The following is a 22,821-nucleotide window of genomic DNA, read 5'->3' on the forward strand; positions in this document are numbered from 1 at the left end:
ATAAGAAATATATAGGATTCACAGAATACACAAAATTTTTGATGATATAACATTCAACAATCAGGGTGCTATGAATTTAACATTAAAAGTTAATTATGTAGTAAAAAATAGAGTTGTTATAGCTAGAAAAAAATATTTTCAGAGGCAGCAGATACCCTTGGTGGAAATGGACAGTCCTACATGGAAAGAAAATCCAGGAAGTATGCAAAGTAGACACCAGGATACTCGGCATATATAATTTAATCAGAGATCACACAATATGACATAAAAACAGCAGTTGACTAGAATAATTATAATTTGCAACACGTGAAAACAGTTTAGAAAATGGATTAAGGTCATACTCTCTGACAGTAGGCTTGTTGGAAATACAGATGTAGAATCAGACAGATTTATGTTTCATCTGGTGCTACTCTTCCTTGTCATCAAATTAACTTGAACCAATAGCTTGGTATGGATTCAAGCAGTAGACGTGTTGTTGATTAATTAACTAAGTCTTGTCTAGTGAGACTGTTAACCTCATAGAGCCACAAATAACTAACTATTGATTGATATTTTGGTATTTTAGATGCAAAAGCACATTCCTCCTAATAATTGGAAATACAGCTTAAGACTATCTTGTGGGACAGACCTATGATTGTCTGAAGCGGTAACTTGTTAGGTATAATTCTCCTATTCAGTGACAAATGTGCATTTACACATCAGAGACTAGAATTTTAGAGATTAATCCTAGTGGAATTTTTAGGGAAATCATGTTCAACTATATTTGTGACAGCAAGAATGTGTTCGGTTATTTTTTTGTTCCCAGTTGGGTGTATTGGCTGGCCTGAGCCTAAGACGTTCTTTTCCAATCATGTAGTTACAAAAACTGTACATTACAAACAGTGTAGAAACAAGCTGAAAAGAAAGTGCCACACATCCTGGGTAATTAGCTATATGCAGTTAAATTTACAGATACAAAAGAAAATACAGCCTACTCCCTTATAGTGCACAGTTATTTTTTAGATACAATGTATCGCTAGTAAGTGGTCATGGTCATTAACTCTAGTTGTCTCCAGCACAGAGAATGAGAGCAAGATCCGTTCGGTACAGCTTTCCTCCATCTGATAAAGCCATTATGCTCTTCTTGTATGTTGGAATATTATTAATATCCAGGTCCTGTATAGAACATAGTTGGCATTGTTATCCAGTTAAATATGGAAGTTAATTAACCACTGTCAAGTGATAAAACATAGGATGAAAACTGCTTGCTACATCAATCCATTAAGAGCTGGATTGAAATCTTACATTAAAGTGAATAATCACAAGGTTGTTTTAAAATATATTTATCACAGTTACGCTGATTTAGGCCAGTGCCAAATCAGGTTAAGAATTGAATTCTACTGCTGTTGCTGTATAAATCTTTAAAGTAGACTTCCAAAAATGGATGTGTGGTGGATGGATCCTTATAGTCTGCCTAAAAAGTAAGTGGCATGGTAACAAAATTACCTGTTTATTCTTCTCACACAGATCCTTCAGTAGAGCATCCAGTTCATTTTCATCTATGTACCCATTGCCGTCCTGAGGGAGCAGAAAAAAACCAGTATGCAACCAACTGAACAATAACGGGGGATGTAATAAACAGAAACAATCGAAATCCTCAGAAATCTCACTGGCAGATATTCCAATGTCTTCATGTCCGACCCTCAAGATGCTTAATTGCTCCCGAGATCCAAAATACAAGTGAATTGCCTCTCATTCAACACCTTACATTTATAAAACGCTTTGAACTTATCAAAGCACTTTCAGATTTAATATTTCATCTTATGTTAACAATATCACCTCCTGTTGAAGTAATTAAGTGGTCATAAATACGTTCATGTGAATGAGGACCCTGAGGCCTGGGGAGGCTATGTGACTAGCCTGATGTCACAGCAGGTAGTGGCAGAGCTATGCTAGAGCCCAAGAGGTCAGATTTGGTCCAGAAGTAGAGAAATTAGAAGAAAATAAAGGACGTCAACTATTGACATTACTAACAAACTTTCCTCACATGCATGATGTTACCATCTATCACATGGTGGGGAGGATTTTGCTGGATGTTTTCAACTAACTTACTCCTCATTCCACCCTGTAAAGTGGGTATTATTATCTCCTGTTTACAAATGAGGAAACTGAGGTTCAGAGGAGTTTGGTGTCTTATTTAAAGCTGCAAAATAGATAAATTACAGCATGGGATTGGAATCAAGATTCGTCTGATTGGGACATACCATAATACATTTCCTGTGACAAGAATGAATTGGCTGAGTAATTTTAATGGCTCCTGTTACTTTTAATATGGACCTTTAGTTTGAGAGATTTTTTTTTTCACTGAAGTGAGCATTTTCCAAACTCTCCTAAGCAATCAAATTATAGATAAAAATGAACTTTTACCTGATCATATAACTCAAAAGCTTTATTGAACTCTTTCCCACACATTTTGACTCCCTGGGTGATAGAGAAGAGAGAAAAGGTTAAAATGCTACTATTGTATTTCATTGTGTTTCCCTTGGCAAATCTCCCACAGTCTAACTTTCCAAGGAAAATAATATTTACAGTAGGGAAAAGAGAAATACCTGAAATTTCAGAAGAAAATTCTCCTGTACTGGTAGTAACCTTTTGAGAGAGAAATATTAATAGATGAGATTTTCCGGACAAGGATCAACTTATTATAATATCCATGTATTTCCTAAACTCACCTGGCCATCTCAGTTAATTCCAGCTTCCCATCATTATTCAAATCAAATAATTTCAGCTGAAAGACAGAATATTATTGTGGTAGCCATTGAAGAATGATTTATTGCAGGAAGGAGAAGAAAATTAAAAGTAAAGCACTGTGAGTTATCAATTACTTATACAGGCAGCAAAATTCTAGAAATTAGCTTTTATTAAGCTTTGAGTGTAAATTTTTAGTTCTGTAAGTTGGGTCAATTGCCAGAGTATCTCAGGACAATGTAGAATAGTCAAACAGAGCAATCGTGATCTTAGCTAGATTCTAGAATACCATCATTTATTTTTCTTGCAAGTATGTGTATGTATCAAGATGTGAGAGGGAATGTGTCTGGCAATATATAGCACACCGTCGAACTCTCCAAAGAATGATATGAGAATAAATATTTGTTTCCTTCTTTTAGAGCATAAGCTTACAGATAGAAGCAATAGACTTCTATTGAAGAAGAATGAATACATTCTTAGAGAATAGAGTTTTTGCATCATTCTCAATTGTTTTATTTACCCTCGGATACTAGCTACCTCCTCATTGCACTTACATGTACATCATACACCAAGACACGTCCAGACATATAAATACACTCCTACGCTTATTCAGGAAACATTCATGTTTTTAGAAAGTAGCAACTACTGCTGTACTATATTACATGGAAGGATTATAGATGAAATGTGTTAAAATATATAAAGTTTGCACATTACACATGTGAAAAAGCAACACTATTTTGTTTTTAAAGAAAGGAATGTTATCAGGGTCATAATGGATATAGGTTTAGTGAAGTCTCTTTAGGGAGAAAAAGAAGAGTCTATGGTTTCAGATGTTCTAACATGCCTTGTAGGAGGCAGATTTTTTTTCAGGGTCTGATACTGACACATTTTACACTCTATTGACCATGAGTCCTAATATTGTCAAACTGTCTACCAAGACATTGGACTTGATCACACAATTTAGTGCCCATAGGGGAATATTTCTCAACATATATATTTAAATTTTAATTAGTTCTTGATTAATTTGCCTCTCAGATTTGAACTGGTTTATGACATTGAATCAGATACGCCAGGCCAATCCAACAGGGGGGAAACTCCCATCTGAGTGGTTTTTAAAAGACTGCTTCAAATTTCCACCTGGAAGGAGTCTTTACTTTAAATAGACATCCCATAAGACTGGCACAAAACAGAAAACTGATAAATGTAGGTTATTGTCCATTTCCAGAAGTTATTCAGATCTGTCCACTGTGACACATTTGTATGCTAATGCTATGACAAGTAGATAGAAAAGGATACTTCCTTGCAATGAAAATTTTTAATCGTTTTGAAATTAAAGATTAGTCTCACTCCATAATCTCACTGTATAGTGAATAAGACAACAGTAAAGTTCTAGTGTTTTTCTTTTCCCTACATCAAAGTAGGTGGATAGGCTGAAAGTAAGCCTCCATTACATCAAATATAATCAAACCTTTTATAAGATGACTTTCCAGGGTAACTAAAAAGTCTAACCCCTTTATCAACCTAATATAACATAATTTTTATAATATACACTTATATTTTATGGGTTTTTATTTTAAACCTGTAAGAATTTACTGTACGTTTACAGTACTTAAAGCACATATATGTACTGATATGGATAATTTAAAATGTTGCCTGAATTTCAAAAACTAATTAAAATGTTTCCAAAATAGTGGTCCATAGTTTAATCAGTTTGGCAAAGAATTTTCTTCATAGTCTTAATTCTGTGAGTCAAAATGAAGAACTATCCATTTGAAATTAATGACCTTCATGGGCTGGATTATTCTACCTAGAACTTCATAAATGTGTTCATTCCTAAATCATTAAGGGCTTATGTGTAAAGCAAGTTTCTTGGCTCTATTATCAATATTCTATAAGAGGTCTTGGTTATACTATTTATCATAGCATCAGGCTCAGGGTACATTTGGAATGCCTCACTCAAAGTTTGGTGATATAGTTACACTGGCTTTGTAAGAAAAATGATGTTTTATAGATAAAAATTACCCAGTTCCACAAGAAAAGAAATACTCGTGTTGATTACTTATGTTAAAGCCAATGATAACAGCTCTCACTCAGCCTCACAAGGTGTAAACATCCTGAAGTATTTCACTTTTCAAGTGAAATGATACCTGTGTGCAAGTGATGCCCATACCATGGTTTATTTCATGTATCCTCTATAGCCTTGGGAATTAACAAGAACATAGTAATATTTCACAGGCCCTGGGCTACAGTCTCTCCAAGATCAGTCTTACCATCAGGTCTGTATACTCAGCTAGTTTTGTATCATCAACAGTCTTGTTTGCTTTTTCCAGCAGGTCCTTTAGAAAGTTCTGTTAAGACAAAGAACGCTCAGATAAATGTCATCAGTAACCTACAGTCTGCTTTCATTTCAGGCTGCCCTGAAACGGAACATCCCAAGAATGCAAAGAAGGCCTCTTTTTGAGGGTAGAACTGGGCGAGGAGAAGACCTTAGAAGGGACATTATTCTACACGGTTCACGTGGCATTCCAATGATGCTGCTGCCTTTGACAGGTATATCTGCCTTATGTGTTATAGTCTGTGTTGCACTGCTTTTGTGACTTCAGTTAAATGAGTATCTGGGTTGTGCACTGTGTAGGAATCTGAGTACAAGCTTGTACACCAACCAGCCCAATGGATGCATTTCTACATAATGTTATCTTCACAAAGGCGCGTATGACTTTTCTAAGAAACACAAGGGCCCCTCTCTACGCCTTTGTAATGTGAGTGAAAATTCTTAGTGATCCAGATGGAGAACTACCTCTAATTTCTAGTGGATTTTCTTCCCTTGCAAGCTGTATTTTCACATCAGCTTTTGACCACTAGGAAGCTTGTTCACTGAAGGGCCAGTCAGTTAACTTTTAGGCTTGATGCTGTCCCAAGCACCTTGGAGAGAATGCTTCAGCTGGCTGTTCAGATTAAAACAGCTGGCCACAGATGATATTATCTAATCCTTGAAGGATATATGAATCATATTAAAATAGAGATTATTGTGGGAAGGATGAAAAAAGATGATTATTAATTTGACAGTTGGAGTTTAGGAGTGAGTTTACTTAAAAAAACAAGAAATAAAAAGCTTTATGAAAGCCACATAAAAGTGTTAGCACTGAGGCATATGATAATCATTTTGTCTAGTGCTGTTCATTTGCAACTTCTTTATTATTTTCAGAAAATGAATTAAAGCAGTTATGGAAAACTGAGCAAATACTATGCTTGGATATTATTGAAGGATTGGGTATCTTTGGTTCCGTAGTGGTTTTTCTGTTTCCCAAATGTACCAGTTCTGCTGGGCTGATTTAACTTCATTCTTTCTGAGAAAGGAGACCTTTTTCTTTGTTTGATTAAATTTATTTTCATTTCAAGCATTGCACTTCAAAGCCAAAGTGAAGCATGGAAAATTCAAAGTTATCTATTGGGGGTGAATTTTATTTTTGAGCCTTATGAGCCTTTTGTCAGAGATTAATTGGGTTAAAAAGCCTCATCAGAGACTAAAATGGTGGTCACAAAAATAGCCTGGGAGAAACCTCGGGACGCTGAGATTCAAAGTCGTGTCTGAGAGCAAGTGATGTTTTACTCTATTATGGATCTTAAAATTAGCTTTCTTGAAAGATCCATTAAAAAAGAATGCCAACTTATCTTTAAAATTCCCCAGAGAGGAGGACTTCTATTTAGAATCTCTTTCTGAGAATAAAATGTAGAACAAAGAAGGTCAGTATTGGAAATGAGCTAAGGTTTTCATTATGAACTTAAAAACGATTATTTTTTTGGTCCTGTAGAATAAAAACACAAGTTTAACTGTCACCTTGTGAGCTCTAGGTTGTTGTGTTGGAAGTTTGTGTAAAAGACCTTGTTTTCACATTTAAAATGTTTCTATTTCCAAGAAGCTGCTGTTGAGTGTGTTTTAGCAATTTTACAGTGGTACAAACATCCTAGTTCCATCTCTAAAACTGTATGTGAATGGGGCCTCTGGGTGGCTCAGTCAGTTAAGCGTCTCTTGATTTTGGCTCAGGTCATGGTCTCACGGTTTGTGAGTTCGAGCCCCATGTCGGGCTCTGTGCTGTCCTTGTGGAACCTGCTTGGAATTCTCTCTCTCTGCCCCTCCTCCCATCTCAGAATAAACAAAAATAAAAAACTTAAAAAAAAAAGAACTGTATGTGACTTAAACCGTGTTAAACCATGATGAGGAAATGGTATTTGATATTCCTATCTCCACACAGGACGACAGGAGAGGTAGCTCTTGATGCCTGAAGCTTGGAAGTATGTGGTGTTGTGGGGGAAAAAAAACATCATTAACATTGTCAGATCGTCTAGATTCTTTTCATAAGCAGCTAGGTAACTTTGAAAAATTATCCAATCTCTGTAAATTTCACCTTCTCTGCGTGGTGGGAATGATAATACCTGCCTTGCAAGTTTTCTGTGAGGAAAATTCATTTCAAGTGCCTAGTACTCTACCAGCCACATAGTACTGAGCACCACATAGGTGCTCAGTAAGTATCAATTTGCCTCCCTTTTAGTTATTCTATTTCCTGCAGATAGACAAAATAGGGTCTTCTGGACTGAGAAGTCTTGGAGACGATTTGAGGAAATGAGAGAAAGATGTTGCCATACTTCTGAAAGACTAGTAAATTACTGAGTTCGTGAATAATGTATTTTATTGTGCCTCGTGAATGTCACAAAATCTTTCATGCACAGAATTTTACTTGAGCTTCACGATAAATCTGAGAGGAAGGTATTATTACCCCCATTTGAAAGATGAAAAATCAGACAGAATGACTTGATTTCTAGACCACTTTGCCTTCTCCTTTGTATCTTCTTCCTCTCCCACCAGCTCCTCTGTACGTTTGTGAGAGGTAAGTTCCTAAATTCACTTTCAAAGTTGCAACTTTTCAGAGGTGGGATCGTGCGAGGACTCTGTCGTTCTTGTTGAGAGGCAGAAGGTGGTATGGAATGTCGAGGGAACTTGGAAGCAGAGGAGTCTGGGTTTAAACACTGCAGCCCCATGTCTTCATTCAGTGTCGCCTTAGCGCATCACTAAACTTCTCTTTATCTCTTTCCTCAGGAGCGTAGTACTAACTTCAGAACTCAGGTGGAGATTAGGTAAAAGAATGTGCAATACTCGTTTCTCTTTCTCTCTCGAGAGAAATCTCTTTATAGTAGTTGTTTAATTCGTAAAATAAAATGGCAAATTTCAATGAAAAGGAGTGTCTTCTTTGGCTTAGTATCCTGTTATATCTGTCTATCTAGTATAACAACTTGTTTGCACCACAGAAAGTGCTAATTTCTTTTGCATTGCTGAATAGAACTGAAGACGTACTTGAAGTCTCTTGTTTCATCTGGTACTTCATTAACAATGTGGAAGAGTGGGGGAAAGTGTGCCGTTGCTCAACAGTTAGTTGCTTTCGTGGGAGGCTTTTTAAAATGCTACAGAGTTCATAACTGTATTTAAAAGGAAAAAGAAAGCCTAGCACACGTATTTATTTGCTTACCTTAAGCTCCTCCGTTTCTATGAAGCCACTGTGATCAGTATCATACTTTCTCCATGTCTGTAAGTAATTTGGGATAAGGAAAACCAAACACATTAAAAAAAAAAAGCCACCATTTTCCTGCATTAAGTAGCTTTCTGAAGACCTCCCTCATTGACAGGGCTCTGTTTTACCTTCATGAATTCCTCACAGGACTTCAGCTGCTGGCATCGGAAGAGCAGCAGGAAGTTCTCTTCTGTCGGTAACACGTGAGCCAACTGAAAAAGTTGTGAAAAGTTGTTGTAAAGAAAGCAAGCCTCTGTCATTACTTCCTGTTTAGTTCTTTTTGAACATATTTATTCGAAGCAGTTTTATTGCTTAGAAAGCCGGGAGAGGAAAAACGTTAGGAATGACCTTCCCTTGCTGATACTTTGTTCCTACACAGAGCTGGTGTCTTTTCCAGTGCTTGGGTGGCCTTGCCTGGCTGGCTGGCTGGCTGGTCCGCGTGCGCCCAGAAAGCTCAGATAGGACTGGTTGGACCACTCCTCATCTGAGCAGATTCATCCCGGCCTTCACCTCTTCTGTGCCACAGAGCAGTCTTGTTCCTCTCAGGGTGCATATAATGTGGGGTACATACATGTCAATGTGGGGACGTACATGTCATGTAGAAGGAAAGAAACTATGAGAAATGTGAATGTAGTGGAAAGGAAGAAAGGGAAGCAATCAATTCCCGGGTCTGAGGAGAAAGCCTAGAGATGCGAGGAAGATACACTAAAGATACTTGTAAGGCAGTGGAAAGAGAGGTGGGAAGACAACTCAAGATGAACAGTGGAACTAAACAGAAAGAGGGAAAATCTGTTCTTAAACTGTTGGTTTCATCCAAGAGGGTGCCCACTGTTGGAATCCAGGGCCCGGGTTTATGATCTCCATTTCAACACTATGACCTGTCTCCTTAGATCTCATTTCATAACTTCAGTTCTCTTGCTCCCCTCCTTTTTTTTTTGGAAGATAAAAGGGCTCCAGATCCCATTTTAAGATGAATGTAATCTATCTATTGCATGCAGGGAGGGTGGGAGCTGGATTGATGGCCTCACTGCAGGCATGGGTTCTATTCTTGGCTCAGCTGCTAATTAGCTGTGGTCCCCAGCAACTCCCTCAGCCACCTCTGGAACTTAGTACTCTCATCACTACAATAAGGAATTGAAGTAGAAACCAACATCTCTTAAATGTACTGGGTTCAAAAGGACTTTGAGAATCTTGTAGAATCACTACATCTTCACCATTAAAGAATGAACCTACAGAAACTATATTTCATCTGATTTCCAGAAGTTGATGATTCACTTGAAATTCAGGCATGGACGCTCATCCCTGGATTTTAGCCCAAGAACCTGTGGTATGGATCAACTTAAGCTCAGTATAAGTTCCAAAATTTCTACTAAATTATAGGAAAGACTAGCTCCCCACCCCCTCCTTTAAAAAGTTTCATCCACTGAGGGGTATTAAAAAATAAAATTTATAGAAAATATATCATTCCAACTTATATGCAAGTAACCTCTGCTTTTTTATGCCCATATAATATGTCCTTTCACTTGTTTTTGGGTCTTTAAAATGATACCTCAAACCAGATCCATTCAGTTTGTAGACACTACATATGAAGTGAAACTAAGAACAGACCCAAATATCTTACTAGAATATTAATATGACTCAGTCAGAAAACGTTTCTTATTTTGAAACAAAGGTCACTAGTATAGTTGTATATTAACATAAGCATTCATTTAGGGAATAGGAAATAGCAAATAGCAATTCTTCTATTTATTGGTATGTAACTTGTCAGATACCACTTTGTAGGTTGTCGGACCATCCATTTCAGGAGGGCAGAGGCCACTCTTCGTCTTCATCTGCTGAATGCCCAGTGTGTGCTCAGCCATGCTTTATGCCTGACATAAATGCTTGTGGATTGGTTGATAATTTCACTTCATTAAAAATGCCTACTTAACCATGACTTATAGTATTCGTTTTTACGGTCTCCATTGTAACTTTCTATATTGCTTGTATTTTAATAACTCAGTATTTTGAACACAAAATAATTTTTCTGAAAAAATTACACTTATTAAAATCCTCCAAATTCATGAAAACAGAAAAAAAATAAAAGAGTGAACTAGCAAGCGATTACAAAATGTAAAATAAGGGAGAATTTTAACCATCTTTGTTTTGAAAATTAAAGTTCATATAACTTGCATTAAGTTTAGACGTCTCTAGAATGTCAAATATAGAGATGGTAAAAATTGTTCTCCATATCTAGTATAAGTGTATGTTTCTTTTGCCATGACATTTTGGTCCTACTTGGTTTCATTATTTAGAAAAATATAGATTGAAACTACATATGACATATTCAATCTATTAGTTTGAACTATTAATGTTAAACTGAATATAGAGCCATCCCATTTTATAGACATTAAAAAGGAGTCTTAAACATGTAAATGATTATAATAAGACATTACTATAAGCTAGCCATTAAAAGAGACACAATGAGGTGAGCCTGGGTAGCTCGATCAGTTAAGAGTCCGACTTCGGCTCAGGTCATGATCTTAAGGTGCACGGTTTGAACCCTACATCAGGCTCTATGCTGACAGCTCAGAGCCTGGAGTCTGTTTTGGATTCTGTGTCTTCCTCTTTCTCTGTCCCTCCCCCACTTGTTCTCTCTCTCTCTCTCTCTCTCTCTCTCTCTCTCTCTCTCTTTCTCAAAAATAAACATTAAAAAAGTTATAAAACAGATTGACACCGGAATAAATGTGAATAGGATGTAGGTATAGTGAACACAAAGAAATCATCTTTTTTTAAAGGTGTGTTTCACAATGTAATGGTCCTGCTATTGATGTTTCCATCAACACACTGTGCATCAATGTTCAAATTTCAGAGCTGGGTGCAGTAGCTCTCCAACTCTGGTGTCTAAGAGCGTATCTACAAAGTGTGAGAGGCCTTTTATTGAAGGTGTCAAGTAAGGCTGCTTTATTCTCAGATTTGCTAAGTCTCTGCGGTCAGTGCAAGTATTCGGTACTGCCTGTTCCAAGGTTTTTGCTAATTTCTTAATTCTTGGGCTACCTGCCTGCTTTTTTATAAACTCTCAAAACTCTGTTGTGGGTTGGAAAAGAGAGCAAAGAATAATTGAAGGGGAACGAATAGAAGGCAGACAGTTGTGACCAGAAACCCTCAGAGCTTCAATGGTGAGAACTGGTTACTTGTCACTGAGAGTTGGGAAGGAAAAGTGTGTTTGCCTGTGTCTCCTAGATATAAATGCAGACTATATATGAGGATAGTGTCCGTGTCTTATTTACTGTTTCTCTGCCTAGAACCTGCAAACATTTCAGTAAATATCTTACTAAACCTATGAGTGAAGGCAATTGACTATGGTCTACTGTCAGCAAAGGCTGTATATAAATAGAGATTTCCTTTAGAGATAATTCAAACAACTTATTACTGAATTATGGATAGAGATTGGGATGGATATTGTGGTATTCCACCCAGAGCTCCCTTTAGGTCCTGACAGTGTTACTTTGAGAGAGCCTTTGGGGGTGACTTTGGGAGATTATCTAGGCTGAAGAGAACTGCCTTCCCAAGGAGACAGTGTCCCAAGAGTGATCCACGTGGAGATAAAAAACAAAACAAGGGGCGCCTGGGTGGCGCAGTCGGTTAAGCGTCCGACTTCAGCCAGGTCACGATCTCGCGGTCCGTGAGTTCGAGCCCCGCGTCAGGCTCTGGGCTGATGGCTGGGAGCCTGGAGCCTGTTTCCGATTCTGTGTCTCCCTCTCTCTGCCCCTCCCCCGTTCATGCTCTGTCTCTCTCTGTCCCAAAAATAAATTAAAAACGTTGAAAAAAAATTTAAAAAACAAAACAAAAAACAAAACAAAACAAAAACCACAGCCCTGTCACACAACTTGGGACTGGCCATCCCAGCTTTAGAGCCCACTGTAGCATCAGCTAAAGCCTCCGTTGAGACTGTATCACAGCCCCTAGTTTCTCTCTGCCCAGTCCTGTTCTTTTCATTTCCTTTCAATAGGTATTGGTCCCAGGAGCATTTCTGAATAAACTTCCTTAAACTGCTAATTTTCAACTTAGATCTGCTTCCCAGAGAACTGAACATGTCACAGGGTTTTTTTTGTTTTTTTTTTTTACATCTTTCTTTTATTCCTAGGTATTATGTAGAACTCCTGCCTTACATTTTGAAGTAGGTTGAAAGTCCTTGCTATAGCTCATGTAGCTGTGATTCAGAACCTATTAGGCACTGCACTGGATGCTGGGGATTCATAGTCACTGCTGGTAGGAACCTTATAGGGAGGCAGATAATTTCAAACATTTTCCCTACAATTTCAGAAAAGCAGATATAGTGATAAAGGTAAGTATTAGGTGCAAGGAGAGCACATACGAGGGGCAATTTTTACTAGAAACCTAATGCCCGAGCTAAATAAGTCAAAGCACATATGAGGCATAATTCTTAACTCTTGAAGACATTCATGGTACATGTTAACCTCCTTCAGCACATATTAACAAAGCATTCACTTCTTTCATTTGGGAACCAGAGAAGTATTTTTCCTAGGCAATTAAGTGACTCCAGGAAATTTGGAAGGCAAATAATCTCATATAAATTTAAGACAAGTTGAGTTTAACAATTAGAACATGAAAAATTATATAAGAAGTGGGAAAAAGGGTTGGCATTCAGAAGAATGGTGTATATTTTTAGTTTTTTTTTAAAAAATATATTCTAGCAAATATATTTATTGAGCTTTTACAGTGTGCCAGGGTTGATCCATTTGTTTGACATGCTTTATCAAATTTGATGTTGGTCCTCCTAAACCATCCCTGTTTACAGACAAGGAAACAGAGGCAGAATGGATAAATGAACTGCTATCAGACAGTTTATAGTTTGAGCCAGGTTTGAAATCAGATAGTCTGACTTTCTTCACTTTTAGGTCCTCGTCTGTAACCTTCATCACCCTCCATTAAAATCTTCAATCAAAAACGTTTTCCTAATCATTTAAAAACATGTAGCCAGAGGGAAGTTTTTAATCTGATTTCATTGTCCATCATTTCCCCAAATTCTGAGGTGGAAAAGTAGTCTGCCATGAAAAATTACATTCACTAGAGCTCAACTCATATGCTCAAATCCCACTGTGGAAGAAAAGAGGGAAAGTCTACAGAAGTGTCTGCTTCCCTCGGAGGGTTGTTACAGTTTTAGGATTAAAATAGCTTTTAGATCTATTTTTTTCAGTGGATGTACTGACCTGGACAAATAGATAGAATAAAACTGGAGAGGATGGTATATTCTCACATGTTGCCCAAGGGATCAGGTGAAAAGCTTACATATTTGATATCTATCTAAGGGAAATATCTATGCTTACTAGAAATTTCTTCTCTGGTGCTCACGTTATCTGCTGAATCATTCAGCCTTCCTGTTTTAATTATTTTAATCAGCCTTCTCTGAAATAGAGCTATTAGTCTGAATAAATTTAGAACAGTTTTTTGACTGTCATGGTATTTGTTAAGTTTTCTCAGAATTTCAGTGCTGCTGTTTTCAGTTCGTATTAGGAATCTCTTTATATTTGTGTGAATTTTAAAATCTATTTAAAGACATGAAATTTAAAAGTCCAGAGGAAAGATATCTATACATTACCCTTCATTTTAAATATTTCTAGATAGCAAAAGTATGTTGTTGGCAAGGTCAGTGCACTTCAGGACAGAACTTTGAAAATTAATCACTATATTTTCTGATCTTTTGAGCAACATATTTCACTTAAAGCCAAATCACTTTCGCCCATTTCCAACAGGAAAGCAGACTACCACATGAATATCATTTGGCTTACCTTGATTAGATTTTGATGAGCCCATGAATACACCTATTAAATATATAGACAAATGTACTTTCTTTTCCGTTTGAACACCAAAGTTACAGTATCTTGATATGAGTAGGTAGATTATCACATATTTTGGAAAACATGGGGTTTCCCTTTCCCGGCTAGGATTTGTGTGTCTGTGTCCCATATTATATATAGGATTTCTTAGCAAGTGATATACGTCAAGTTGAAAAAAGAAAAGATGAACTCCATTTTATACAACTTCCTAGTGACACTAGAGGGCATGTTATAAATTCAGGCATTCCCTACCCTTCCCATCCCGGTTTTCTACATGTAATCTGCAACTTTCAACTTCTTTTTTCCAATGATTTTCAGAACCTCTCTTTACTCTCTTCACTCCTACTTAACCACCCTAGACCGAATCAACATGCCTATGAACTCCTGCATTGAGTACTCTTTCTGTTCTCCATTCTATAATTCTCTTCTTTTCAACTAATTACCACTCCACCCCTCTTCTTACACCATGGCTGATAACTCAGATTAATGAAAAGAATTCTGAAATCCGAGTCCAATCTAGGCCTCTCTGCAGGTGTTGTCCTTCCTGCCAGTGGGACCTTGGACACATCATTTAACCTTTCTGGATTTCAGTTTCTTCATCCTTAAAATGAGGATTTTTGGCTAGTTATTCCCAGGAGTCCCATTCAGCAAAAAATTCTGTGTCCTGGAATGTTAAGTGAGACACATAAGAATTTATTAGAAGGTTTTCTCTTATTCTGCTTCAGCTGATCTGAAAGTTTTGTCCAAATCATGTTTCAAGTGCTTTGGTCTGGTAACTTCTCTATACTTTGTGCATCCTGTTCAATTGGGCTAAACATAAAGCCTTGCCATAAGAAACCAACCTACTGATGATTGAAACTATTTTCTTTTCATGCAGAAAATTCACAGATCATTTATTAATTAAAAAAAAAAAGGCCAACCAGTTTAGAAGAAATTGGCTGGTTTCTGGCTGTTCCCCCATTTATTTCTTATTTTTTCCTTAACATTAGTCAAATTCTATTGAAGTCTCAGGTTCCCCAACTATAAAAATAGACCTTCATATTGTATTTAGGCTTACTTTATTTTGTTGTGAGGATCAAATGAGAGAATGTATTTATTTAGAAATTGTATATTGTCATACTAATGTAAATTTTATTATTGTGACTGCTATAAAAGTTCCTCAATTCTTTATTTCAGCCTTCCTTAACTTTATCCTCTTCTGTTAACTATCTTTTCTCACACATGCAACCTTTACTTTCTACAACAGTTTCTTATCTCAAACTTCTAGAGAAATTTCTTTCCTCATACCTCCAGGACAATGCATCTGCTAGTGACCCCTGGACACTCATTCAAATAGGACTTCAAATTATAATTCTTAAGTGATTGTATCATAAATAGTAAAACCTGGATTCAAAACAGATTCTTTTAGTCCTTTAAAAAGTATAAAATGTATGTGAATTGGATCCATGCTTTTTTATAATACTGTTTAATCTACTATAACTGAAGAAATTAAGTAAAATAAGTAGCTGAGACCATTGGAGTCTTTCAAGATGAAATATGTTAAATATAAAATGATGGTCCTTCCTCTACTGGAATGATAAAGTGTACCAAACTCTGAGATAGGCACATCTATAATTTCACTGATTTTAGATTTTCCAACTAGTTTTAAATAGATTTGCCTCATATCATTTATGTTCACTTAAATGTTATTTTCTTGTCCTCAATGATTTCATACCTTGATTAGTTGGCCTCTGTGTCAATCTGTAAGTCCCAGTACTGTTAATTTATCTATTTATATAGTAATGAGTTACACATAGGCAAAGGGGAATGTGTATACTCCAGGGAAATATTTTAATTACAAAGATAATAATAGTATGTCCTTCCTTAACTCCGTTTGTAGTAGCTGCTTGAAAATAAGTATTTCACATTGACATGAAAGATGTCCTATATGATCAAGTATTTGAAAACCAGGTTAATTCTCTGAATCAAAGGTAAATTATAACTACATGTTGTTGGCAGCCAGAGTACATCACAACCTAATCTATTAAGAATATTATAATAATATTATTATGCTTTTGATATGGAATATTTTAAAATATGACCTTATTAATTTTTCTGGACAAAGCTGTCCACTCAATTTCTCTAAGAGGTTGCAGAGATAGAGTAGCTGGGACACCAGAGTTTCAAAAAGTATAAGTAAGTGAAGCAACAGCTCTTGCACAAATCTGAGAAGGCAGAAGAATCGAGGCATAATCAAAGTTTTGCTTCCCCGATTCATAAAAAATATTTGTCCCCCACAGAAATAGTCATTGTCAGAAGATAAGATTTGACACCCACAGCTATACTTTTAGAGACTCAAGGGAAATCCTTACCTACAACACATCATAAAATATTCACTAACTTTGTTTACCTCTTGTGTTTTTATTAAGGTCAATTGCCAATCTAGAATAGAATTTCAGGAACCAGCAGCTTTTGCCATCGTCATAGGGATTACAAATATGTCACTTTATATTTTAATAGAAAATTCTACACTATTAAATAAAACTACCATTAAACAATGCACTTGGTGTTTTATCCAAGTGAAACAGGGTAACATAATGGCATAGGTACTCATACAGAAGTCTGGGACCTGGGCTTCTAACTATCGATGCCAGCAAATATGCACATGACCGAAGGCAAATCATTTCACCTCTCCATGTCTTGGTTTCATAATGTATTAAATTTAGGCTCTGGATTAGGCAAACTCTAGGTTCTCTTTCATTTGTGAGCATTTAAACTTTTTTTTTTTTAATTTTTAGAGAGAGTATGAGTGGGGAAGGGGGGAAGGGGGAGAGGGAGAGAGACAATCTCAAGTGGGCTCCATGCTGAGTGTGGCGCTTGATCCCACAACTGTGAGATCATGACCTGAGCCAAAACCAAGAGTCAGACACTTAATCAACTGAGGCACCCAGGTGCCCCACATTTCTGACGTTTTTTATTTCATAGTTTTGAACAGAAAAGAACATGTTACTTAGGCAAAATAACCCTCTCCAAACTGGTCTTGCCACATCATGTTTGAATTGGTCGCAACTACAATAAGCTCACTTATTAAAAGTAGATCCGAAACATGCATAAGTTTCTTACCTCTACAATTCCTATTTTTCCATCCTCTCTCTGCCCATATTGATCCACAAAGGTTTTCATCTCTGGTGATAACTCCTAAAATTATATAAAAGTAGGTAAGAAATTTATTTAAATAAAATACCAATTATGCTTGTGATGGTGTTAATGATATATGCAAAAAAAACCACCTGGAATTGAAACCATTTATAATTATGCATACCAATTAACTATTCTCATGAAAATTAAAGACATAGCTGATACACAATATTTACTGGTTTCAAATGAAAGGGTTACGATGATCACTTCTGATTCAATCACTGAGTTATCTTCTATTACTAGTTTTGAGAATATGCTATACTTTGAAAATATAGTCAGATTTATTCAGTTCATAACTGTTAGTGAATTCAAATATAATGATCACTGTTGATGTACTTTAAACATTGCTTGCTTCAAGAAACGTTCTTTTATATTGCTCCAACTAATTGCCCTATAACATTTCCCTTATTTTAACATATTTTATCCATGGAAAGTAATAATAGGTATTTTCAGTTTGGACAAGCAAAAAATGTGAATGTTGAAGAGTGACTCACATTGTCACTCTTCAGTGTTTCCAGTGTCTTCTGTGTTTCCAACATAGAAGTGGCATTTATTGATTAAATAAATTGAAAAATTAAATTAAAAAAAATAAGTCAGATAAAAAAATGACTTGACCAATTTGTACTTTCATTAGAGACAGACAATACTGATGACCTTATTATAAACCATTGGTTATATGTTTTGGATCTTTGCCTCCAAGAATAACTTAGGGAGCATTTTCCAGGGTTTCCTTGTTTCCATTTTTTTCTGAGATGTTTTCTCTCCCATGTATTTTAGTATGAGAACACATGTTTAATAGTGACAAAGTGAATGCTTGGATCTCATTTGAATTATTTTTTTCTAATCTATTGCTTACATAATCTCTTCACATATTGACAGATTAGAGGGCCGTGAACTGTAAACTAGTGATCTGAATATAGAACTAGTATTCAGGAAGTTGCATTTATACCCTTGGGTCTCCAACATAGCCCATTTTAAATAGCCCTGTTGCATTAACTGAAGCCTATTTAAAATAGGTCAGCCTTTACTAATGTCCTATTCTATGTCCTTGGGAAAGTATATTAAAGTCTCAGTTTTTGTTGTAACTAACAAAATGGTGGTATTATCTATCACATGAGTTTGCTTTAGGGATAGATAGGTTAATACAGTTTAAGAGTTATATTTAGGCTAAATATTATTACTATTAGTTGTTATAGAATCCTTTTTGAATTAAAGTGAATGTCTTTAGTAGAACTGAGGTAGTAAATAGTAATCAAGCAACTTAATTATAATGTAGTCTTTAAAACAAAATTCTTCTGTGGATTAATTGTAACTTGCATTTATTAAATTTTATTACAGCAACAACTGTAAGAAAATGAAAGCATTTACCTCTTGGCAACAATGGGACTGTCAGTTATATTTTATGCACATACCTTAAGCAAAAACCAAAGCATTTGATTTTAAATCTTAAAATTGTATAGTACCACTAGTTTATCTAGCAGACTTTTTATTTTAATGTTTATTTATTTTTGAGAGAGAGAGAGACGGGGTGGGGGGGGGGTGGAAGGAGAGAGAGAGAGACAGACAGAGCATGAGCAGGGAAGGGGCAGAGAAAGAGGAAGACACAGAATCCAAAGCAGGCTCTAGGCTCTGAGCTGTCAGCACAGAGCCTGATGCAGGGCTCAAACCCACGAACTGTGAGATCATGACCTGAGCTGAAGTTAGACGCTTAACCAATTGAACCACCCAGGTGCCTCAGCTAGCAGACTTGGCATTTAGTTTGTGAACTTCTTGGGTTGTAACTATGTCAAAAATCTATGTTTTAAACAGTGCAAAATGTAATGATGATGACAATAAAATAAAGCTTTATAAAAATTAATGCAAATTTAAAGACTAAAAACTGTGTTTCGTATAAAATGTAGTTTTCCAACATATTTTGGGTTGTTATATTTCATTAATGTTATATTCACTTATAGTTAATACTAGTGAAATTTTTAAAATTTCACATTATTAATCTGAGAAACCAAACAATGTTTCTATTAATACAATGAAATTTGTTATTCTGTGGCCAGAAATAAAAAGAAACCTGGTTTTTAAGGTTGGTTGTTATGTCCTAAAAAAAGAGAAGAAATATGTAAAGGCTTACTACAATGGGGTCAATAGTATAGTGAAATATTTGTCTAGTACATGGACCTTTCAACCTAGATCTCAATTTAGATTTTAACTATGCAAAGCCTGTATATATATATATATATAACCCAGAAAAAATGCAATAATCAAAATATTAAGCAACTTGATATAATCTTGTACCTGTGCTCAAGTCTGTTATGTTTGGATTAATATCTAATATATAGAATTTCTAATATTCTATTAGAGACTGGACAGTAGAAAAAACTTTAAAATCTTTAGAACTCCAGCATGAAGTTATTTATTTACCAAAAAAGTGCAAATATTAAAATGAGAAGAGGAAAAGAAACATCTGAAAAACTATAGTTTCTAAGTATTTGAATTTCTAAATTGAGAATAAATCACAATGTTAAAATCATATCTAGAAAAATTAAAATACAATCATTTAGCTGCTGGGGGCATCTTACAATGCTTTAATTCAAAATTTTATGGCTAGTAACATTTTCTAATCAGATATTTTAAACATATATTTTAAATGAGAGAAGGAATTGTTTTTGCTTTATTAGTCAAAGATATATAGAGCTGTGATAATATTACAGGAATCTATATGTGGTAATATATATAAGGAGGGGAGGGTGTGGAGAGAGTATATAAAACATTTTCTATTTTATTTGATCTCATTCTATTATACTTTCAGGTTCATATAATATTAAATTGGGGTAAAACAATTCCCAGTGTCTTGATTTCGTTCATGCTTTAGCAATTGATAGTTCTGCAATACATTATAATACATTTTAGAGTCCTCTGTTAGTCTTTTGAATATGTTGTATAGAGCTGTGTATCACACAATTTTCAATTTAGATAGGAAAAAAAGGTAATCCTATTAGTTATTTATATATTTATAAGATATGTAAATAAGCATATATATATATATATACATATATATATATCAGTGCTTAAGGTGTTGATCTGCTAAAGAATCACATACACCTATGTTTTCCTCTAAAGACATAAAAGATGTATCTAATCTGTAATGTAAAATCTCTTTCTAACCAGTAGTTAAAAGCCAAAGATCATTAACATCTAACTAGCCCAAATCCAACAGTCTTTGGAAATGTAGTCTTACATAAACTCCAGTACATTAGTAAAATTCTTATCCTATTTTCCTCTGCATAATCATCTCCTCTGTATTCTAAAGCTGGGTATATTTTAGTTTTATGCTGACAACATCTTTTCTTAACAGGTAAATTTATGCCCAAAAGTAAGTCATTCATAATTAGTAAGAACTGTCATTTACTTAATTACCTATTGCTTAAATCACAAATATAGTTTGTTTTCAAGACCCCATTAATTGTTTCCCATCAGAATATAACTTTGCTTTTTAAAAATACATGCAATTCTTAAAATTGTTTTACTTGTTACATCTCTGGCTTTTGGGTTTCTCCCTCTCAACACAAATCAATACCTTTCTTGTTAAATTCTTGCTCATTATTAGGTTGCAAGTTGTTCAACTTTGCCCCAGTGAGAAAGGTCAAGACAGAACATTTTCTTATCTGTCCAACCACGTCAACAATAAGTGGCAATAGAAAAAGAGATCCATAATCTGCAGATCTGTTTCCTGACCACCAAGGGGCAGAAATGTGTTTTTACCCCCCACCTCTCACCGAGTTAAGGAGAAGTTAAAAATGACCTAATAGAACTCAGTTGAAGAGGTGGTGATCTGCTAAAAGAGCTCATGCACCCACATTTTCCTTTTAAGCATTATTAAGGCACGTACAAGTACAGAATCTATATTTTAAAAGCTCTGATTTCAGATGTAAGGTTGTTGTTGTTGTTGTTGTTGTTGTTGTTGTTGTTGTTGTTGTTTTTCCCTTTAGGGGATTTCTTTTTCTCTCCCTCCAACACCCCCCACCCCCTAAGCCTGATCTCATCTTCCCCCCTACACAATTGGGAAAGGCGCTTTTTCTCTCCTTTCTCAGTCAATAAATCTACATCCCCCCTGTCTACATTCCCTGGAAACCACTTGATCTCGGTGGCTCATTATGAAAACTCTAGAATATTTATATATCAAAGGTTGAAGGTCTTTGTCCTCCGTTGCAAACTTAAACCTACCAATCCAGCCTTCTTCCGTGCTTGCTGGAGCTCCTGAATCAAGTTCTGCAGCTCCTTTCCTTCCAGATAGCCACTTCCTGCAAAGACAAAAGGCACCCAGGTATCAGACATCTCATTCTGAGTTTCATCCCCTTTCAATTTCCATGACAGCTATTGTCTGGCCACCCGCAAGGCTCTCTCTTGCCTCTACATTGATTAACCCTGAAAGGGCTGCAGCCCTGCCCTCTGAGTGTCAAAGTTTAGACCCACTAAAGGCAAAGAAGGATGGTAAGGATGTTAAGTGTAGCCATAGAAACTTTGGGGTGCAGCGTCCCCCAATCTCTTCTCGCTCTCTCACTTTTCCTCCTCGTCCCCTCCCCCTCCCCCCATTTTCTACTATTAACGTTCTTGGAGAGGAAAAAAAAGTTTAAGGTTTTGGGATAACAGAAAAAAAATATATAAACTTTCAAGTTGATGGTTTGGCAGCCAGCCGGAAAGACAATATTAGGGAGGTGGGAGAAGAAGTAAAGAAACGAGGGATAATAGGATCAGGAGGCTTAGGGGAGGGGGAAAGGTGGAAAAGGGCAGGAACAAGGGGTCTTCAAACAGTTAAAAAGAGAAGATAATCACCATCTGCGTCGAAATGAAGCCAGATCTCGAAAAACTGTGAGGCTGTGATCAGGGATGATTGCAGGTGGGATTCTGCCATTGTACAGCCGAGTATGTGTCTGCGTGTATGCGTGTGTGTGTGTGTGCGTGTGTGCGTGTGAGTGTGTGTGTGTGTCCGTGCGAGTATGGGGTAAGCAAGAACCTCAGTGTGTGTGTGTGTGTGAAAGAGATCTGGGCTGCGGAGGAAGACGGGGGCAGGCGCTGCCGGGAGCTGTCCTCGGTGCTGCTCGGCTCAGGCGTTCCTCCGGAGTTCTCTCTCAACACCCCGCACCCAGTTCTGAGTATTTATCCTGACGGCCCGAGCTGGGCCACGCCTTCTCCTGCCTCCCATTCCTCATTCCCGCCTCTTGCTCACACAAACCTTCTTCCCCTCCCTTCCAGTTTTCTCCTCTCCTCCCAGAAAAGCTAGCTGGAGCAGGAGTTTGGGAGTGTAGGAAGCAGCAGGTGGTGGGAGATCCTTAGCTCAGAGACTGGAGGCTGAAAACAGACACATTTGCCCCCACATTCTCCTAATCCATAAAATATCTTTATTCCTGAATGTTACAGTGAAATAACAGAGAGGGGTTTTGATTTTCAGATGCAAAAGGAAAGCTGATAAAGAATACAAGCATATAAATGATGTGTGTGTGTGTGTGTGTGTGTGTGTG

General features: G+C 36.5%; 1 protein-coding gene across 1 annotated transcript; it reads right to left on the bottom strand.

Moving 5' to 3' along the window:
- Nucleotides 1-222: 222 nt before the first annotated feature.
- Nucleotides 223-22,448, bottom strand: CALB1 (calbindin 1). The gene is made up of 11 exons (XM_003999958.6): nt 22,136-22,448; nt 21,527-21,603; nt 17,234-17,308; nt 8,420-8,503; nt 8,250-8,306; nt 4,998-5,075; nt 2,712-2,767; nt 2,589-2,628; nt 2,407-2,460; nt 1,486-1,557; nt 223-1,155 (listed from the first exon to the last, which is right to left on the bottom strand). The coding sequence occupies exons 1-11, from the start codon at nt 22,212-22,214 to the stop codon at nt 1,042-1,044; spliced, it is 786 nt and encodes a 261-aa protein (XP_004000007.2). The 5' UTR covers nt 22,215-22,448; the 3' UTR covers nt 223-1,041.
- Nucleotides 22,449-22,821: the final 373 nt, after the last annotated feature.

The sequence above is a fragment of the Felis catus genome, chromosome F2, assembly GCF_018350175.1.
Source record: "Felis catus isolate Fca126 chromosome F2, F.catus_Fca126_mat1.0, whole genome shotgun sequence".
NCBI lineage: Eukaryota > Metazoa > Chordata > Mammalia > Carnivora > Felidae > Felis > Felis catus.

Excerpts from the sequence above, each read along its gene's own strand:
- CALB1 (XM_003999958.6), bottom strand. The coding sequence starts at position 22,214 with ATGGCAGAATCCCACCTGCAATCATCCCTGATCACAGCCTCACAGTTT. Across the intron at positions 8,504-17,233 it reads GAAAAATAGGAATTGTAGAG|TTGGCTCACGTGTTACCGAC; the intron begins GTAAGAAACTTA and ends CAACTTTTTCAG. Across the intron at positions 8,307-8,419 it reads CCTGTGAGGAATTCATGAAG|ACATGGAGAAAGTATGATAC; the intron begins GTAAAACAGAGC and ends AATTACTTACAG.